The following is an 18,777-nucleotide window of genomic DNA, read 5'->3' on the forward strand; positions in this document are numbered from 1 at the left end:
TTATTTTCCAAACAAAAAATGCTTTCCAGAGGGAAGTTTGCTGAAAAAAGGTTCAACCTAATCAATATGGAAAAGATACTATTTGAATTCATCAATAGGGGGGAAAAAAACGTTATAAAAATATTGTCCATCCAGAGTAAAACGGTAGAAACAGCGCCCTCTGCTGTGTGGCAAGTGCAGCGCGTGTTACAAGCCCCCAGCAGCTGGTTCAGTTCAGTTCCAGTTCATAGCACTAAAGTTCAAGCGACACTTCCTGGGTTCAGATATTGGTTGTTTGCAAGATAAGTGAGGTCTTCGGGCTAAATTGGGACCCTAAGCAGAATTGTACCGTAATTTCCGGACTATAAGCCGCTACTTTTTCCCCTCGTTCTGGTCCCTGCGGCTTATACAAGGGTGCGGCTTATTTACGGCCTGTTATTCTCCGACACCGACGAAGAGGATTTCGGTGGTTTTAGTACGCAGGAGGAAGACGATGACACAATGATTAAAGACTGACTTTTCATATACCGGTAGGCTGGTTATTTTGATAACGTACAGGCGAGCACTTTGTATTACTTTGCACCGTTGTATTATTTGTACTCTGCACGAATGCTGTTCGCCATGTCAAAGATGTGAAAGTTTGATTGAATGATTGAAAGATTTATAGTTAATAAATGGGACGCTTTGCGTTCCCAAACAGTCATCTCTGTCCCGACAATCCCCTCCATGGTAGCAGGAACCCCTATATACTACGGTAATTACACATCAAAACCCTGCGGCTTATAGTCGGGTGCGGCTTATATATGGAGCAATCTGTATTTTCCACTAAATTTAGCTGGTGCGGCTTATAGTCAGGTGCGGCTTATAGTCCGGAAATTACGGTATTTGAACTTCTTACTTGAATATTCCACAGTTAGTTCAAGGAATACAGTCTTTCGTTAAAGTGAACAAAACAAAGATCTGACTTTCAACTTTTTCCACCTGAAAAAAAGGCCAAAGCGCAGTTTGTACGGTCCTCAGTTCTGCCACAGCACCGAGAGGACATCAAACTTGACTAAATAGAGGAAGTAAACAGTTTTACATGCGAGCCAGGGAAAGGATCATGAACTTTGTCAAGAGGATACCTCCACCTGAATTATCCAGTCTTCGACTGTTTGAAGACAGCCTTAATAGACACTATCCTTTTCTTACTTCTTTAATCTAAACAAACAAATTGATCAAATTTGTGTAAAAGGTCCAATCAACGTAGAGTGTTTCGTAATGAAGGTATGACAGGGGTGTCCAAGATGTGGCCCAGGGTCCATGCATGGCCTGTTGCAGCTCATTTATTGTCCGACTTACTTTTCATTTATTGTGCGATGTTTTCCTTCATCACAAAAAACAGTTTTTTATTCAAGTGCACCGGAACCTCGATTTACAAAACCCTTTATTTGCAAACTTTTCGATTTTGCAAACTTTTAGATGGAGCCAAGTGTGTGCAAACGCTTCATTTTGTGTCCCGCCTGCAGGCAAAAAGCAGGGTGCAGAATTTTGGGGAGGCGGAGCCTTCCAGGTGACTTGCTGCGCAGTACACTACTAGTCACTTCTCAGTACACTACTAGTCACTTCTCAGCACACTACTAGTCACTTCTCAGTACACTACTAGTCACTTCTCAGCACACTACTAGTCACTTGTCAGTACACTACTAGTCACTTCTCAGCACTTTAACGTGGGTGTTTTTTCACTTTATGACAAGTTTTGTCCATTTTGCTAACTCAATATGAGTCCCAAAAAGACAACAGACTAGGTTGGAAAGAAGGAGGGAGTTCAAAAAAAAAAAAAAATATTTGCAAAAAGTACAATAATGGCGCTCACAGAGTATGGAAGAATCAAGGAAGCAGGCTTTGTACCACAACAAGTATTAATTGTGATGACACCAGACTTTTCTGGAAAAATATGCCAAAGCAGACTTATTTCACAGCGGAGGAGACGAGCTACTTCTCATTCAGCTGCGCCTCTTTCAAGCGCACACACAAACACACACGGCCCCTCCACCCGGTCCCTTGTTCTCTCCCTCCCTCCGTCTGTCTGGTCTTTTCTTGTCGGTTCCTACTTTGCCGATGTTAATGTAAGTGAATTTTACATTTTAAATGTTTATTATCGCCGCAATATGGTTGTTAAAGTGAAGGATTTTTGTGATTTCTAATTATTTGTGAGGGCACCAAAGGGACTTCTGTGTGTGCGCGCGCGTGTTGGCAGAGCAGCGCATACAGAGGACAGCATATTGTCGTTGTTTTTGTTTTGGCTTGTTAAAGTGAAGGATTTTGGGGATTTCTAATTGTTTGTGAGGGCACCAAAGGGACTTCTGCATGTGTGTGCGCGTGTTGGCAGAGCAGCACATACAGAGGACAGCAGCTGGTCATTTTTGTTTTGGCTGGGTAAAGTGAAGGATTATTGTGATTTCTAATTGTTTGTGAGGGCACCAAAGGGACTTCTGCATGTGTGCGTGCGTGTTGGCAAAGCAGCGCATACAGAGGACAGCAGCTTGTCGTCGTTTTTGTTTTGGCTTGTTAAAGTGAAGGATTTGTGTGATTTCTAATTGTTTGTGAGGGCACCAAAGGGACTTCTGCATGTGTGTGCGCGTGTTGGCAGAGCAGCGCATACAGAGGACAGCATATTGTCGTTGTTTTTGTTTTGGCTTGTTAAAGTGAAGGATTTTTGTGATTTCTAATTATTTGTGAGGGCACCAAAGGGACTTCTGTGTGTGTGTGCGCGTGTTGGCAGAGCAGCGCATACAGAGGACAGCATATTGTCGTTGTTTTTGTTTTGGCTTGTTAAAGTGAAGGATTTGTGTGCTTTCTAATTGTTTGTGAGGGCACCAAAAGGACTTCTGCATGTGTGTGCACGTGTTGGCAGAGCAGCGCATACAGAGGACAGCAGATTGTCGTTGTTTTGGCTTCTTAAAGTGAAGGATTTTTGTGATTTCTAATTATTTGTGAGGGCACCGAAGGGACTTCTGTGTGTGTGTGCACGTGTTGGCAGAGCAGCGCATACAGAGGACAGCAGATTGTCGTTGTTTTGGCTTCTTAAAGTGAAAGATTTTTGTGATTTCTAATTATTTGTGAGGGCACCAAAGGGACTTCTGTGTGTGTGTGTGTGCGTGTTGGCAGAGCAGCGCATACAGAGGACAGCAGATTGTCGTTGTTTTGGCTTCTTAAAGTGAAGGATTTTTGTGATTTCTAATTATTTGTGAGGGCACCAAAGGGACTTCTGTGTGTGTGTGCACGTGTTGGCAGAGCAGCGCATACAGAGGACAGCAGATTGTCGTTGTTTTGGCTTCTTAAAGTGAAAGATTTTTGTGATTTCTAATTATTTGTGAGGGCACCAAAGGGACTTCTGTGTGTGTGTGTGTGTGTGTGTGTGTGTGTGCGTGTTGGCAGAGCAGCGCATACAGAGGACAGCAGATTGTCGTTGTTTTGGCTTCTTAAAGTGAAGGATTATTGTGATTTCTAATTATTTGTGAGGGCACCAAAGGGACTTCTGTGTGTGTGTTGGCAGAGCAGCGCATACAGAGGACAGCAGATTGTCGTTGTTTTTGTTTTGGCTTGTTAAAGTGAAGGATTTTGGGGATTTCTAATAGTATGTGAGGGCACCAAAGGGACTTCTGCGTGTGTGTGTGTGTGTTGGCAGACAGCAGTTCAGCTTGTCGTTGTTTTTGGCTTGTTAATAAAAAGATAGTTGTGTTCAAAGTCTACAAACCTTCACTAAAATATGGACTTTCGTCGGGGCTGGAACCAATTATTTATATTTACATTGTTTCCTAGGAAGAAAACTGCTTCACTATATGAACTTTTCGATTTACGAACCCTGTTCAAGAACCAATTAGGTTGGTAAATTGAGGTCCCACTGCACGTTCAGCTGCTTGACATATGTTGAACCCACATTGAAAAAGTTTGGACACCCCTTACCTATGACGACCGTGTTGCGTTTGAGGGCGTCACTCTCAGCTGGGAAAGTGAGACTTCAGATGCTGTTTCAGAGCGGGTATAGTGGCAAGCTGGTGTCGACACAGGTGGCACCTGAGGGGTGCCTTCAACAAGTCACCGGTGCCTTCTCTGACTGTCACCCTTCCACGGCTTTCAAGCATGCCGATCACGTCTGCGGAGAAATCGCACGGGGAAAAAAACTGTTTATTCGGACAGGACTTGCTATTTCCGACAAAAGACATTTCTCTCACCCTGGGAATTGATGAAATATTCGGTGGTGAAGGAGTTCCAGTGCTTTTTGTTCTTCAGGCAAGAAGAGTCAAAGTCTTGGCTGATCACGTGGAGGTGCACATGGCTGAGAGAGAAGAGTGGCTTAGCTTTGTTCGGACTAAACTCATGTTTAGGTTGAAAGTATGTGACATGTATTTTAACTTTAACTACTGTTAACTTTAACATAAAATGGATAAACAGCCCTAATCAATTTCTATATTTCCTTAAAGAAAAATGGTTTTGTTGGATAAAATTCTACCCAAACATCAAATAAGACAACAAGAGAAGTATCCCACACTTCTTTTTTCTAAAGTAAATGTATACAGCAGCTATAGATATCATACCAACTTTATTAATAAAGCCCTTTAAAAACAAGCAGAGTTGAAGAACAAAGGGCTGTACACCACAAACAAATACAGGCAAAGGACAAACTATAAAATAACATTTAAAACACAAGTAAAAATACTGTATTTTTCGGACTATAAGTCACAGTTTTCTTCATAATATTAACACATTAGCGTAAAATATCAAATAATATTATTGATGTCATTCACGTAAGAGACTAGACGTATAAGATTTCATGGGATTTAGCGATTAGGAGTGACAGATTGTTTGGTAAACATATAGCATGTTCTATATGTTATAGTTATTTGAATGACTCTTACCATAATATGTTACGTTAACATACCAGTTGGTTATTTATGCCTCATATAACCTACACTTATTCAGCCTGTTGTTTGTCCCCCCTTACGACGTTTTTGCAAACATTTTTTTCCGTAAAATATGCATTTTCTTCCATTTTCTTACATTTACGGGTTTTGTCGGGACTCCTGATGACGTTTTGAGACATCTCCTACAACTACAGCACCAGAATTGTGCTGCTGAAGCAAGTCTGGTTTTTGAAATTTTTTTTGTGAAAAAAAGTTTTCCCAAAAAAAGCATTTTCTGCCATTTTTAGGTTTTGTCGGGACTCCTGATGACGTTTTGAGACATCTCCTACAACTACAGCACCACAATTGTGCTGCTGAAGCGAGTCCGTTTTTTTGAATTTTTTGTAAGGGTCCCCCCTTACGACTTTTTTGCAAAAAAATGTTTTCTTAAAATATGCATTTTCTTCCATTTTCTTACATTTACGGGTTTTGTCCGGACTCCTGATGACGTTTTGAGACATCTCCTACAACTACAGCACCAGAATTGTACTGTTGAAGCGAATCCGTTTTTTTGAATTTTTTGAAAGGGTCCCCCCTTACGAATTTTTTGCAAAAATGTTTTTTCGTAAAATATGCATTTTCTTCCATTTTCTTACATTTACGGGTTTTGTCTGGACTCCTGATAACGTTTTGAGACATCTCCTACAACTACAGCACCAAAATTGTGCTGCTGAAGCGAATCCGTTTTTTGGAATTTTTTGTAAGGGTCCCCCCTTACGACTTTTTTGCAATTTTTTTTTTCCGTAAAATATGCATTTTCTTCCATTTTCTTACATTTACGGGTTTTGTCGGGACTCTTGATGACGTTTTGAGACATCTCCTACAACTACAGCACCAGAATTGTGCTGCTGAAGCAAGTCTGTTTTTTGACATTTTTTTTGTGAAAAAAAGTTTTCCTAAAAAAAGCATTTTCTGCCATTTTTAGGTTTTGTCGGGACTCCTGATGACGTTTTAAGGCATCTCCTACAACTACAGCACCAAAATTGTGCTGCTGAAACAAATCCATTTTTTTGAATTTTTTGTAAGGGTCCCCCCTTACGACTTTTTTGCAAAAATTTTTTTTCGTAAAATATACATTTTCTTACATTTTCTTACATTTACGGCTTTTGTCGGGACTCCTGATGACGTTTTGAGACATCTCCTACAACTACAGCACCAGAATTGTGCTGCTGAGGAAAGTCTGTTTTTTGAAAAAAATTTTGTGAAAAAAAGTTTTCCCAAAAAAAGCCTTTTCTGCCATTTTTAGGTTTTGTCGGGACTCCTGATGACGTTTTGAGACATCTCCTACAACTACAGCACCAAAATTGTGCTGCTGAAGCGAATCCGTTTTTTTTAATTTTTTGTAAGGGTCCCCCCTGAAGACTTTTTTGCAAAATTTTTTTTTCGTAAAATATGCATTTTCTTACATTTTCTTACATTTACGGCTTTTGTCGGGACTCCTGATGACGTTTTGAGACATCTCCTACAACTACAGCACCAAAATTGTGCTGCTGAAGCGAATCCGTTTTTTGGAATTTTTTGTAAGGGTCCCCCCTTACGACTTTTTTGCAATTTTTTTTTTCCGTAAAATATGCATTTTCTTCCATTTTCTTACATTTACGGGTTTTGTCGGGACTCTTGATGACGTTTTGAGACATCTCCTACAACTACAGCACCAGAATTGTGCTGCTGAAGCAAGTCTGTTTTTTGACATTTTTTTTGTGAAAAAAAGTTTTCCTAAAAAAAGCATTTTCTGCCATTTTTAGGTTTTGTCGGGACTCCTGATGACGTTTTAAGGCATCTCCTACAACTACAGCACCAAAATTGTGCTGCTGAAACAAATCCATTTTTTTGAATTTTTTGTAAGGGTCCCCCCTTACGACTTTTTTGCAAAAAATTTTTTTCGTAAAATATACATTTTCTTACATTTTCTTACATTTACGGCTTTTGTCGGGACTCCTGATGACGTTTTGAGACATCTCCTACAACTACAGCACCAGAATTGTGCTGCTGAGGAAAGTCTGTTTTTTGAAAAAAATGTTGTGAAAAAAAGTTTTCCCAAAAAAAGCCTTTTCTGCCATTTTTAGGTTTTGTCGGGACTCCTGATGACGTTTTGAGACATCTCCTACAACTACAGCACCAAAATTGTGCTGCTGAAGCGAATCCGTTTTTTTTAATTTTTTGTAAGGGTCCCCCCTTACGACTTTTTTGCAAAATTTTTTTTTCGTAAAATATGCATTTTCTTACATTTTCTTACATTTACGGCTTTTGTCGGGACTCCTGATGACGTTTTGAGACATCTCCTACAACTACAGCACCAAAATTGTGCTGCTGAGGAAAGTCTGTTTTTTGAAAAAAATTTTGTGAAAAAAAGTTTTCCCAAAAAAAGCCTTTTCTGCCATTTTTAGGTTTTGTCGGGACTCCTGATGACGTTTTGAGACATCTCCTACAACTACAGCACCAAAATTGTGCTGCTGAAGCGAATCCGTTTTTTTGAATTTTTTGTAAGGGTCCCCCCTTACGACTTTTTTGCAAAATTTTTTTTTCGTAAAATATGCATTTTGTCCTATTTTCTTACATTTACGGGTTTTGTCGGGACTCCTGATGACGTTTTAAGGCATCTCCTACAACTACAGCACCAAAATTGTGCTGCTGAAACAAATCCATTTTTTTGAATTTTTTGTAAGGGTCCCCCCTTACGACTTTTTTACAAAAAAATGTTTTCTTAAAATATGCATTTTCTTCCATTTTCTTACATTTACGGGTTTTGTCGGGACTCCTGATGACGTTTTGAGACATCTCCTACAACTACAGCACCAGAATTGTGCTGCTAAAGCAAGTCCGTTTTTTTGAATTTTTTGTAAGGGTCCCCCCTTACGACTTTTTTGCAAACATTTTTTTTCGTAAAATATGCATTTTCTTCCATTTTCTTACATTTACGGGTTTTGTCGGGACTCCTGATGACGTTTTGAGACATCTCCTACAACTACAGCACCAGAATTGTGCTGCTGAAGCAAGTCTGTTTTTTGAATTTTTTTTGTGAAAAAAAGTATTCCCAAAAAAAGCATTTTCTGCCATTTTTAGGTTTTGTCGGGACTCCTGGTGACGTTTTAAGGCATTTCCTACAACTACAGCACCAAAATTGTGCTGCTGAAACAAATCCGTTTTTTTGAATTTTTTGTAAGGGTGCCCCCTTACGACTTTTTTGCAAAAATTTTTTTTCGTAAAATATGCATTTTCTCCTATTTTCTTACATTTACGGGTTTTGTCGGGACTCCTGATGACGTTTTAAGGCATCTCCTACAACTACAGCACCAAAATTGTGCTGCTGAAACAAATCCATTTTTTTGAATTTTTTGTAAGGGTCCCCCCTTACGACTTTTTTACAAAAAAATTTTTTCTTAAAATATGCATTTTCTTACATTTTCTTACATTTACGGGTTTTGTCGGGACTCCTGATGACGTTTTGAGACATCTCCTACAACTACAGCACCAGAATTGTGCTGCTGAAGCAAGTCTGTTTTTTGAAAAAAAATTTGTGAAAAAAAGTTTTCCCAAAAAAAGCATTTTCTGCCATTTTTAGGTTTTGTCGGGACTCCTGATGACGTTTTAAGGCACCTCCTACAACAACAGCACCAAAATTGTGCTGCTGAAGCGAATCCGTTTTTTTGAATTTTTTGTAAGGGTCCCCCCTTACGACTTTTTCGCAAAAATTTTTTTTCGTAAAATATGCATTTTCTTCCATTTTCTTACATTTACGGGTTTTGTCGGGACTCCTGATGACGTTTTGAGACATCTCCTACAACTACAAAACCAGAATTGTGCTGCTGAAGCAAGTCTGTTTTTTGAATTTTTTTTTGTGAAAAAAAGTTTTCCCAAAAAAAGCATTTTCTGCCATTTTTAGGTTTTGTCGGGACTCCTGATGACGTTTTGAGACATCTCCTACAACTACAGCACCAGAATTGTGCTGCTGAAGCACGTCCGTTTTTTTGAATTTTTTGTAAGGGTCCCCCCTTACGACTTTTTTGCAAAAATTTTTTTTCGTAAAATATACATTTTCTTCCATTTTCTTCCATTTACGGGTTTTGTCGGGACTCCTGATGACGTTTTGAGACATCTCCTACAACTACAGCACCAGAATTGTGCTGCTGAAGCAAGTCTGTTTTTTGAATTTTTTTTTGTGAAAAAAAGTTTTCCCAAAAAGAGCATTTTCTGCCATTTTTAGGTTTTGTCGGGACTCCTGATGACGTTTTAAGGCATCTCCTACAACTACAGCACCAAAATTGTGCTGCTGAAACAAATCCATTTTTTTGAATTTTTTGTAAGGGTCCCCCCTTACGACTTTTTTGAAAAAAAATGTTTTCTTAAAATATGCATTTTCTTCCATTTTCTTCCATTTACGGGTTTTGTCGGGACTCCTGATGACGTTTTGAGACATCTCCTACAACTACAGCACCAGAATTGTGCTGCTGAAGCGAATCCGTTTTTTTGAATTTTTTGTAAGGGTCCCCCCTTACGACTTTTTTTGCAAAAAAAATGTTTCCTTAAAATATGCATTTTCTTCCATTTTCTTACATTTACGGGTTTTGTCGGGACTCCTGATGACGTTTTGAGACATCTCCTACAACTACAGCACCAGAATTGTGCTGCTGAAGCGAGTCCGTTTTTTTGAATTTTTTGTAAGGGTCCCCCCTTACGACTTTTTTGCAAACATTTTATTTCGTAAAATATGTATTTTCTTACATTTTCTTACATTTACGGATTTTGTCGGGACTCCTGATGACGTTTTGAGACATCTCCTACAACTACAGCACCAGAATTGTGCTGCTGAAGCAAGTCTATTTTTTGAATTTTTTTTTGTGAAAAAAAGTTTTCCCAAAAAGAGCATTTTCTGCCATTTTTAGGTTTTGTCGGGACTCCTGATGACGTTTTAAGGCATCTCCTACAACTACAGCACCAAAATTGTGCTGCTGAAACAAATCCATTTTTTTGAATTTTTTGTAAGGGTCCCCCCTTACGACTTTTTTGAAAAAAAATGTTTTCTTAAAATATGCATTTTCTTCCATTTTCTTACATTTACGGGTTTTGTCGGGACTCCTGATGACGTTTTGAGACATCTCCTACAACTACAGCACCAGAATTGTGCTGCTGAAGCAAGTCCGTTTTTTTGAATTTTTTGTAAGGGTCCCCCCTTACGACTTTTTTGCAAATTTTTTTTTTCGTAAAATATGCATTTTCTTACATTTACGGGTTTTGTCAGGACTCCTGATGACGTTTTGAGACATCTCCTACAACTGCAGCACCAGAATTGTGCTGTTGAAGCAAGTCTGTTTTTTGAAAAAATTTTTGTGAAAAAAAGTTTTCCCAAAAAAAGCATTTTCTGCCATTTTTAGGTTTTGTCGGGACTCCTGATGACGTTATCTCCTACAACTACAGCACCAAAATTGTGCTGCTGAAACAAATCCATTTTTTTGACTTTTTTGTAAGGGTCCCCCCTTACGACTTTTTTGCAAAAATTTTTTTTCGTAAAATATGCATTTTCTCCTATTTTCTTACATTTACGGGTTTTGTCGGGACTCCTGATGACGTTTTAAGGCATCTCCTACAACTACAGCACCAAAACTGTGCTGCTGAAACAAATCCGTTTTTTTGAATTTTTTGTAAGGGTCCCCCCTTACGACTTTTTTGCAAAAATTTTTTTTCGTAAAATATGCATTTTCTCCTATTTTATTACATTTACGGGTTTTGTCGGGACTCCTGATGACGTTTTGAGACATCTCCTACAACAACAGCATCAAAATTGTGCTGCTGAAGCGAATCCATTTTTTTGAATTTTTTGTAAGGGTCCCCCCTTACGACTTTTTTGCAAAAATTTTTTTTCGTAAAATATGCATTTTCTCCTATTTTCTTACATTTACGGGTTTTGTCGGGACTCCTGATGACGTTTTAAGGCATCTCCTACAACTACAGCACCAAAATTGTGCTGCTGAAACAAATCCGTTTTTTTGAATTTTTTGTAAGGGTCCCCCCTTACGACTTTTTTACAAAAAAATGTTTTCTTAAAATATGCATTTTCTTCCATTTTCTTACATTTACGGGTTTTGTCGGGACTCCTGATGACGTTTTGAGACATCTCCTACAACAACAGCACCAGAATTGTGCTGCTGAAGCAAGTCCGTTTTTTTGAATTTTTTGTAAGGGTCCCCCCTTACGACTTTTTTGCAAAATTTTTTTTTCGTAAAATATGCATTTTCTTCCATTTTCTTCCATTTACGGGTTTTGTCGGGACTCCTGATGACATTTTGAGACATCTCCTACAACTACAGCACCAGAATTGTGCTGCTAAAGCAAGTCAGTTTTTTTGAATTTTTTGTAAGGGTCCCCCCTTACGACTTTTTTGCAAAATTTTTTTTTCGTAAAATATGCATTTTCTTCCATTTTCTTCCATTTACGGGTTTTGTCGGGACTCCTGATGACGTTTTGAGACATCTCCTACAACTACAGCACCAGAATTGTGCTGCTAAAGCAAGTCAGTTTTTTTGAATTTTTTGTAAGGGTCCCCCCTTACGACTTTTTTGCAAAAAATGTTTTCTTAAAATATGCATTTTCTTCCATGTTCTTACATTTACGGGTTTTGTCGGGACTCCTGATGACGTTTTGAGACAACTCCTACAACAACAGCACCAGAATTGTGCTGCTGAAGCAAGTCCGTTTTTTTGAATTTTTTGTAAGGGTCCCCCCTTACGACTTTTTTGCAAAATTTTTTTTTCGTAAAATATGCATTTTCTTACATTTTCTTACATTTACGGCTTTTGTCGGGACTCCTGATGACGTTTTGAGACATCTCCTACAACTACAGCACCAAAATTGTGCTGCTGAAGCGAATCCGTTTTTTTTAATTTTTTGTAAGGGTCCCCCCTGAAGACTTTTTTGCAAAATTTTTTTTTCGTAAAATATGCATTTTCTTACATTTTCTTACATTTACGGCTTTTGTCGGGACTCCTGATGACGTTTTGAGACATCTCCTACAACTACAGCACCAAAATTGTGCTGCTGAAGCGAATCCGTTTTTTGGAATTTTTTGTAAGGGTCCCCCCTTACGACTTTTTTGCAATTTTTTTTTTCCGTAAAATATGCATTTTCTTCCATTTTCTTACATTTACGGGTTTTGTCGGGACTCCTGATGACGTTTTGAGACATCTCCTACAACTACAGCACCAGAATTGTGCTGCTGAAGCAAGTCTGTTTTTTGACATTTTTTTTGTGAAAAAAAGTTTTCCTAAAAAAAGCATTTTCTGCCATTTTTAGGTTTTGTCGGGACTCCTGATGACGTTTTAAGGCATCTCCTACAACTACAGCACCAAAATTGTGCTGCTGAAACAAATCCATTTTTTTGAATTTTTTGTAAGGGTCCCCCCTTACGACTTTTTTGCAAAAATTTTTTTTCGTAAAATATACATTTTCTTACATTTTCTTACATTTACGGCTTTTGTCGGGACTCCTGATGACGTTTTGAGACATCTCCTACAACTACAGCACCAGAATTGTGCTGCTGAGGAAAGTCTGTTTTTTGAAAAAAATTTTGTGAAAAAAAGTTTTCCCAAAAAAAGCCTTTTCTGCCATTTTTAGGTTTTGTCGGGACTCCTGATGACGTTTTGAGACATCTCCTACAACTACAGCACCAAAATTGTGCTGCTGAAGCGAATCCGTTTTTTTGAATTTTTTGTAAGGGTCCCCCCTTACGACTTTTTTGCAAAAAATTTTTTTCGTAAAATATGCATTTTGTCCTATTTTCTTACATTTACGGGTTTTGTCGGGACTCCTGATGACGTTTTAAGGCATCTCCTACAACTACAGCACCAAAATTGTGCTGCTGAAACAAATCCATTTTTTTGAATTTTTTGTAAGGGTCCCCCCTTACGACTTTTTTACAAAAAAATGTTTTCTTAAAATATGCATTTTCTTCCATTTTCTTACATTTACGGGTTTTGTCGGGACTCCTGATGACGTTTTGAGACATCTCCTACAACTACAGCACCAGAATTGTGCTGCTAAAGCAAGTCCGTTTTTTTGAATTTTTTGTAAGGGTCCCCCCTTACGACTTTTTTGCAAACATTTTTTTTCGTAAAATATGCATTTTCTTCCATTTTCTTACATTTACGGGTTTTGTCGGGACTCCTGATGACGTTTTGAGACATCTCCTACAACTACAGCACCAGAATTGTGCTGCTGAAGCAAGTCTGTTTTTTGAATTTTTTTTTGTGAAAAAAAGTATTCCCAAAAAAAGCATTTTCTGCCATTTTTAGGTTTTGTCGGGACTCCTGGTGACGTTTTAAGGCATTTCCTACAACTACAGCACCAAAATTGTGCTGCTGAAACAAATCCGTTTTTTTGAATTTTTTGTAAGGGTGCCCCCTTACGACTTTTTTGCAAAAAATTTTTTTCGTAAAATATGCATTTTCTCCTATTTTCTTACATTTACGGGTTTTGTCGGGACTCCTGATGACGTTTTAAGGCATCTCCTACAACTACAGCACCAAAATTGTGCTGCTGAAACAAATCCATTTTTTTGAATTTTTTGTAAGGGTCCCCCCTTACGACTTTTTTACAAAAAAATTTTTTCTTAAAATATGCATTTTCTTACATTTTCTTACATTTACGGGTTTTGTCGGGACTCCTGATGACGTTTTGAGACATCTCCTACAACTACAGCACCAGAATTGTGCTGCTGAAGCAAGTCTGTTTTTTGAAAAAAAATTTGTGAAAAAAAGTTTTCCCAAAAAAAGCATTTTCTGCCATTTTTAGGTTTTGTCGGGACTCCTGATGACGTTTTAAGGCACCTCCTACAACAACAGCACCAAAATTGTGCTGCTGAAGCGAATCCGTTTTTTTGAATTTTTTGTAAGGGTCCCCCCTTACGACTTTTTCGCAAAAATTTTTTTTCGTAAAATATGCATTTTCTTCCATTTTCTTACATTTACGGGTTTTGTCGGGACTCCTGATGACGTTTTGAGACATCTCCTACAACTACAAAACCAGAATTGTGCTGCTGAAGCAAGTCTGTTTTTTGAATTTTTTTTTGTGAAAAAAAGTTTTCCCAAAAAAAGCATTTTCTGCCATTTTTAGGTTTTGTCGGGACTCCTGATGACGTTTTGAGACATCTCCTACAACTACAGCACCAGAATTGTGCTGCTGAAGCACGTCCGTTTTTTTGAATTTTTTGTAAGGGTCCCCCCTTACGACTTTTTTGCAAAAATTTTTTTTCGTAAAATATACATTTTCTTCCATTTTCTTCCATTTACGGGTTTTGTCGGGACTCCTGATGACGTTTTGAGACATCTCCTACAACTACAGCACCAGAATTGTGCTGCTGAAGCAAGTCTGTTTTTTGAATTTTTTTTTGTGAAAAAAAGTTTTCCCAAAAAGAGCATTTTCTGCCATTTTTAGGTTTTGTCGGGACTCCTGATGACGTTTTAAGGCATCTCCTACAACTACAGCACCAAAATTGTGCTGCTGAAACAAATCCATTTTTTTGAATTTTTTGTAAGGGTCCCCCCTTACGACTTTTTTACAAAAAAATGTTTTCTTAAAATATGCATTTTCTTCCATTTTCTTCCATTTACGGGTTTTGTCGGGACTCCTGATGACGTTTTGAGACATCTCCTACAACTACAGCACCAGAATTGTGCTGCTGAAGCGAATCCGTTTTTTTGAATTTTTTGTAAGGGTCCCCCCTTACGACTTTTTTTGCAAAAAAAATGTTTCCTTAAAATATGCATTTTCTTCCATTTTCTTACATTTACGGGTTTTGTCGGGACTCCTGATGACGTTTTGAGACATCTCCTACAACAACAGCACCAGAATTGTGCTGCTGAAGCGAGTCCGTTTTTTTGAATTTTTTGTAAGGGTCCCCCCTTACGACTTTTTTGCAAACATTTTATTTCGTAAAATATGTATTTTCTTACATTTTCTTACATTTACGGATTTTGTCGGGACTCCTGATGACGTTTTGAGACATCTCCTACAACTACAGCACCAGAATTGTGCTGCTGAAGCAAGTCTATTTTTTGAATTTTTTTTTGTGAAAAAAAGTTTTCCCAAAAAGAGCATTTTCTGCCATTTTTAGGTTTTGTCGGGACTCCTGATGACGTTTTAAGGCATCTCCTACAACTACAGCACCAAAATTGTGCTGCTGAAACAAATCCATTTTTTTGAATTTTTTGTAAGGGTCCCCCCTTACGACTTTTTTGAAAAAAAATGTTTTCTTAAAATATGCATTTTCTTCCATTTTCTTACATTTACGGGTTTTGTCGGGACTCCTGATGACGTTTTGAGACATCTCCTACAACTACAGCACCAGAATTGTGCTGCTGAAGCAAGTCCGTTTTTTTGAATTTTTTGTAAGGGTCCCCCCTTACGACTTTTTTGCAAATTTTTTTTTTCGTAAAATATGCATTTTCTTACATTTACGGGTTTTGTCAGGACTCCTGATGACGTTTTGAGACATCTCCTACAACTGCAGCACCAGAATTGTGCTGTTGAAGCAAGTCTGTTTTTTGAAAAAATTTTTGTGAAAAAAAGTTTTCCCAAAAAAAGCATTTTCTGCCATTTTTAGGTTTTGTCGGGACTCCTGATGACGTTATCTCCTACAACTACAGCACCAAAATTGTGCTGCTGAAACAAATCCATTTTTTTGACTTTTTTGTAAGGGTCCCCCCTTACGACTTTTTTGCAAAAATTTTTTTTCGTAAAATATGCATTTTCTCCTATTTTCTTACATTTACGGGTTTTGTCGGGACTCCTGATGACGTTTTAAGGCATCTCCTACAACTACAGCACCAAAACTGTGCTGCTGAAACAAATCCGTTTTTTTGAATTTTTTGTAAGGGTCCCCCCTTACGACTTTTTTGCAAAAATTTTTTTTCGTAAAATATGCATTTTCTCCTATTTTATTACATTTACGGGTTTTGTCTGGACTCCTGATGACGTTTTAAGGCATCTCCTACAACTACAGCACCAAAATTGTGCTGCTGAAACAAATCCATTTTTTTGAATTTTTTGTAAGGGTCCCCCCTTACGACTTTTTTGCAAAAATTTTTTTGCAAATCCATTTTCTACGACTTTTTTGCAAAAAAATGTTTTCTTAAAATATGCATTTTCTTCCATTTTCTTACATTTACGGGTTTTGTCGGGACTCCTGATGACGTTTTGAGACATCTCCTACAACTACAGCATCAAAATTGTGCTGCTGAAGCGAATCCATTTTTTTGAATTTTTTGTAAGGGTCCCCCCTTACGACTTTTTTGCAAAAATTTTTTTTCGTAAAATATGCATTTTCTCCTATTTTCTTACATTTACGGGTTTTGTCGGGACTCCTGATGACGTTTTAAGGCATCTCCTACAACTACAGCACCAAAATTGTGCTGCTGAAACAAATCCGTTTTTTTGAATTTTTTGTAAGGGTCCCCCCTTACGACTTTTTTGCAAACATTTTATTTCGTAAAATATGTATTTTCTTACATTTTCTTACATTTACGGATTTTGTCGGGACTCCTGATGACGTTTTGAGACATCTCCTACAACTACAGCACCAGAATTGTGCTGCTGAAGCAAGTCTATTTTTTGAATTTTTTTTTGTGAAAAAAAGTTTTCCCAAAAAGAGCATTTTCTGCCATTTTTAGGTTTTGTCGGGACTCCTGATGACGTTTTAAGGCATCTCCTACAACTACAGCACCAAAATTGTGCTGCTGAAACAAATCCATTTTTTTGAATTTTTTGTAAGGGTCCCCCCTTACGACTTTTTTGAAAAAAAATGTTTTCTTAAAATATGCATTTTCTTCCATTTTCTTACATTTACGGGTTTTGTCGGGACTCCTGATGACGTTTTGAGACATCTCCTACAACTACAGCACCAGAATTGTGCTGCTGAAGCAAGTCCGTTTTTTTGAATTTTTTGTAAGGGTCCCCCCTTACGACTTTTTTGCAAAAATTTTTTTTCGTAAAATATGCATTTTCTCCTATTTTATTACATTTACGGGTTTTGTCTGGACTCCTGATGACGTTTTAAGGCATCTCCTACAACTACAGCACCAAAATTGTGCTGCTGAAACAAATCCATTTTTTTGAATTTTTTGTAAGGGTCCCCCCTTACGACTTTTTTGCAAAAATTTTTTTGCAAATCCATTTTCTACGACTTTTTTGCAAAAAAATGTTTTCTTAAAATATGCATTTTCTTCCATTTTCTTACATTTACGGGTTTTGTCGGGACTCCTGATGACGTTTTGAGACATCTCCTACAACTACAGCATCAAAATTGTGCTGCTGAAGCGAATCCATTTTTTTGAATTTTTTGTAAGGGTCCCCCCTTACGACTTTTTTGCAAAAATTTTTTTTCGTAAAATATGCATTTTCTCCTATTTTCTTACATTTACGGGTTTTGTCGGGACTCCTGATGACGTTTTGAGACATCTCCTACAACAACAGCACCAGAATTGTGCTGCTGAAGCGAGTCCGTTTTTTTGAATTTTTTGTAAGGGTCCCCCCTTACGACTTTTTTACAAAAAAATGTTTTCTTAAAATATGCATTTTCTTCCATTTTCTTACATTTACGGGTTTTGTCGGGACTCCTGATGACGTTTTGAGACATCTCCTACAACAACAGCACCAGAATTGTGCTGCTGAAGCAAGTCCGTTTTTTTGAATTTTTTGTAAGGGTCCCCCCTTACGACTTTTTTGCAAAAATTTTTTTTCGTAAAATATGCATTTTCTTCCATTTTCTTCCATTTACGGGTTTTGTCGGGACTCCTGATGACATTTTGAGACATCTCCTACAACTACAGCACCAGAATTGTGCTGCTAAAGCAAGTCAGTTTTTTTGAATTTTTTGTAAGGGTCCCCCCTTACGACTTTTTTGCAAAAATTTTTTTTCGTAAAATATGCATTTTCTTCCATTTTCTTCCATTTACGGGTTTTGTCGGGACTCCTGATGACGTTTTGAGACATCTCCTACAACTACAGCACCAGAATTGTGCTGCTAAAGCAAGTCAGTTTTTTTGAATTTTTTGTAAGGGTCCCCCCTTACGACTTTTTTGCAAAAAATGTTTTCTTAAAATATGCATTTTCTTCCATGTTCTTACATTTACGGGTTTTGTCGGGACTCCTGATGACGTTTTGAGACAACTCCTACAACAACAGCACCAGAATTGTGCTGCTGAAGCAAGTCCGTTTTTTTGAATTTTTTGTAAGGGTCCCCCCTTACGACTTTTTTGCAAAAATTTTTTTTCGTAAAATATGCATTTTCTTACATTTTCTTACATTTACGGCTTTTGTCGGGACTCCTGATGACGTTTTGAGACATCTCCTACAACTACAGCACCAGAATTGTGCTGCTGAGGAAAGTCTGTTTTTTGAAAAAAAATTTGTGAAAAAAAGTTTTCCCAAAAAAAGCCTTTTCTGCCATTTTTAGGTTTTGTCGGGACTCCTGATGACGTTTTGAGACATCTCCTACAACTACAGCACCAAAATTGTGCTGCTGAAACAAATCCATTTTTTTGAATTTTTTGTAAGGGTCCCCCCTTACGACTTTTTTACAAAAAAATGTTTTCTTAAAATATGCATTTTCTTCCATTTTCTTACATTTACGGGTTTTGTCGGGACTCCTGATGACGTTTTGAGACATCTCCTACAACAACAGCACCAGAATTGTGCTGCTGAAGCAAGTCCGTTTTTTTGAATTTTTTGTAAGGGTCCCCCCTTACGACTTTTTTGCAAAAATTTTTTTTCGTAAAATATGCATTTTCTTCCATTTTCTTCCATTTACGGGTTTTGTCGGGACTCCTGATGACATTTTGAGACATCTCCTACAACTACAGCA

The 18,777-nt window shown here is 37.8% G+C and overlaps 1 protein-coding gene across 4 annotated transcripts in view; it reads right to left on the minus strand.

The window, feature by feature from the left end:
• Window positions 1-18,777, minus strand: part of LOC133639669 (aprataxin-like) — an 80,438-nt gene that overhangs the window by 44,578 nt on the left and 17,083 nt on the right. For 2 of the 4 annotated variants that reach the window (XR_009823831.1, XM_062033174.1), the window contains exons 6-7: window positions 4,197-4,300; window positions 3,928-4,117 (exon numbers count right to left, since the gene is read on the minus strand). Coding sequence is in view for 3 of the 4 variants with exons in the window: in XM_062033174.1 (XP_061889158.1) it covers window positions 3,963-4,117; window positions 4,197-4,300 (259 nt within the window). In the remaining variant the exon portion in view is untranslated. Of the gene's footprint in view, window positions 1-1,792; window positions 4,118-4,196; window positions 4,301-18,777 lie in introns of those variants that run through there. The other 2 variants (XM_062033175.1, XM_062033173.1) reach the window with 1 other exon arrangement.

Source organism: Entelurus aequoreus, linkage group LG22 (genome assembly GCF_033978785.1).
Source record: "Entelurus aequoreus isolate RoL-2023_Sb linkage group LG22, RoL_Eaeq_v1.1, whole genome shotgun sequence".
NCBI classification, from domain to species: Eukaryota; Metazoa; Chordata; class Actinopteri; order Syngnathiformes; family Syngnathidae; genus Entelurus; species Entelurus aequoreus.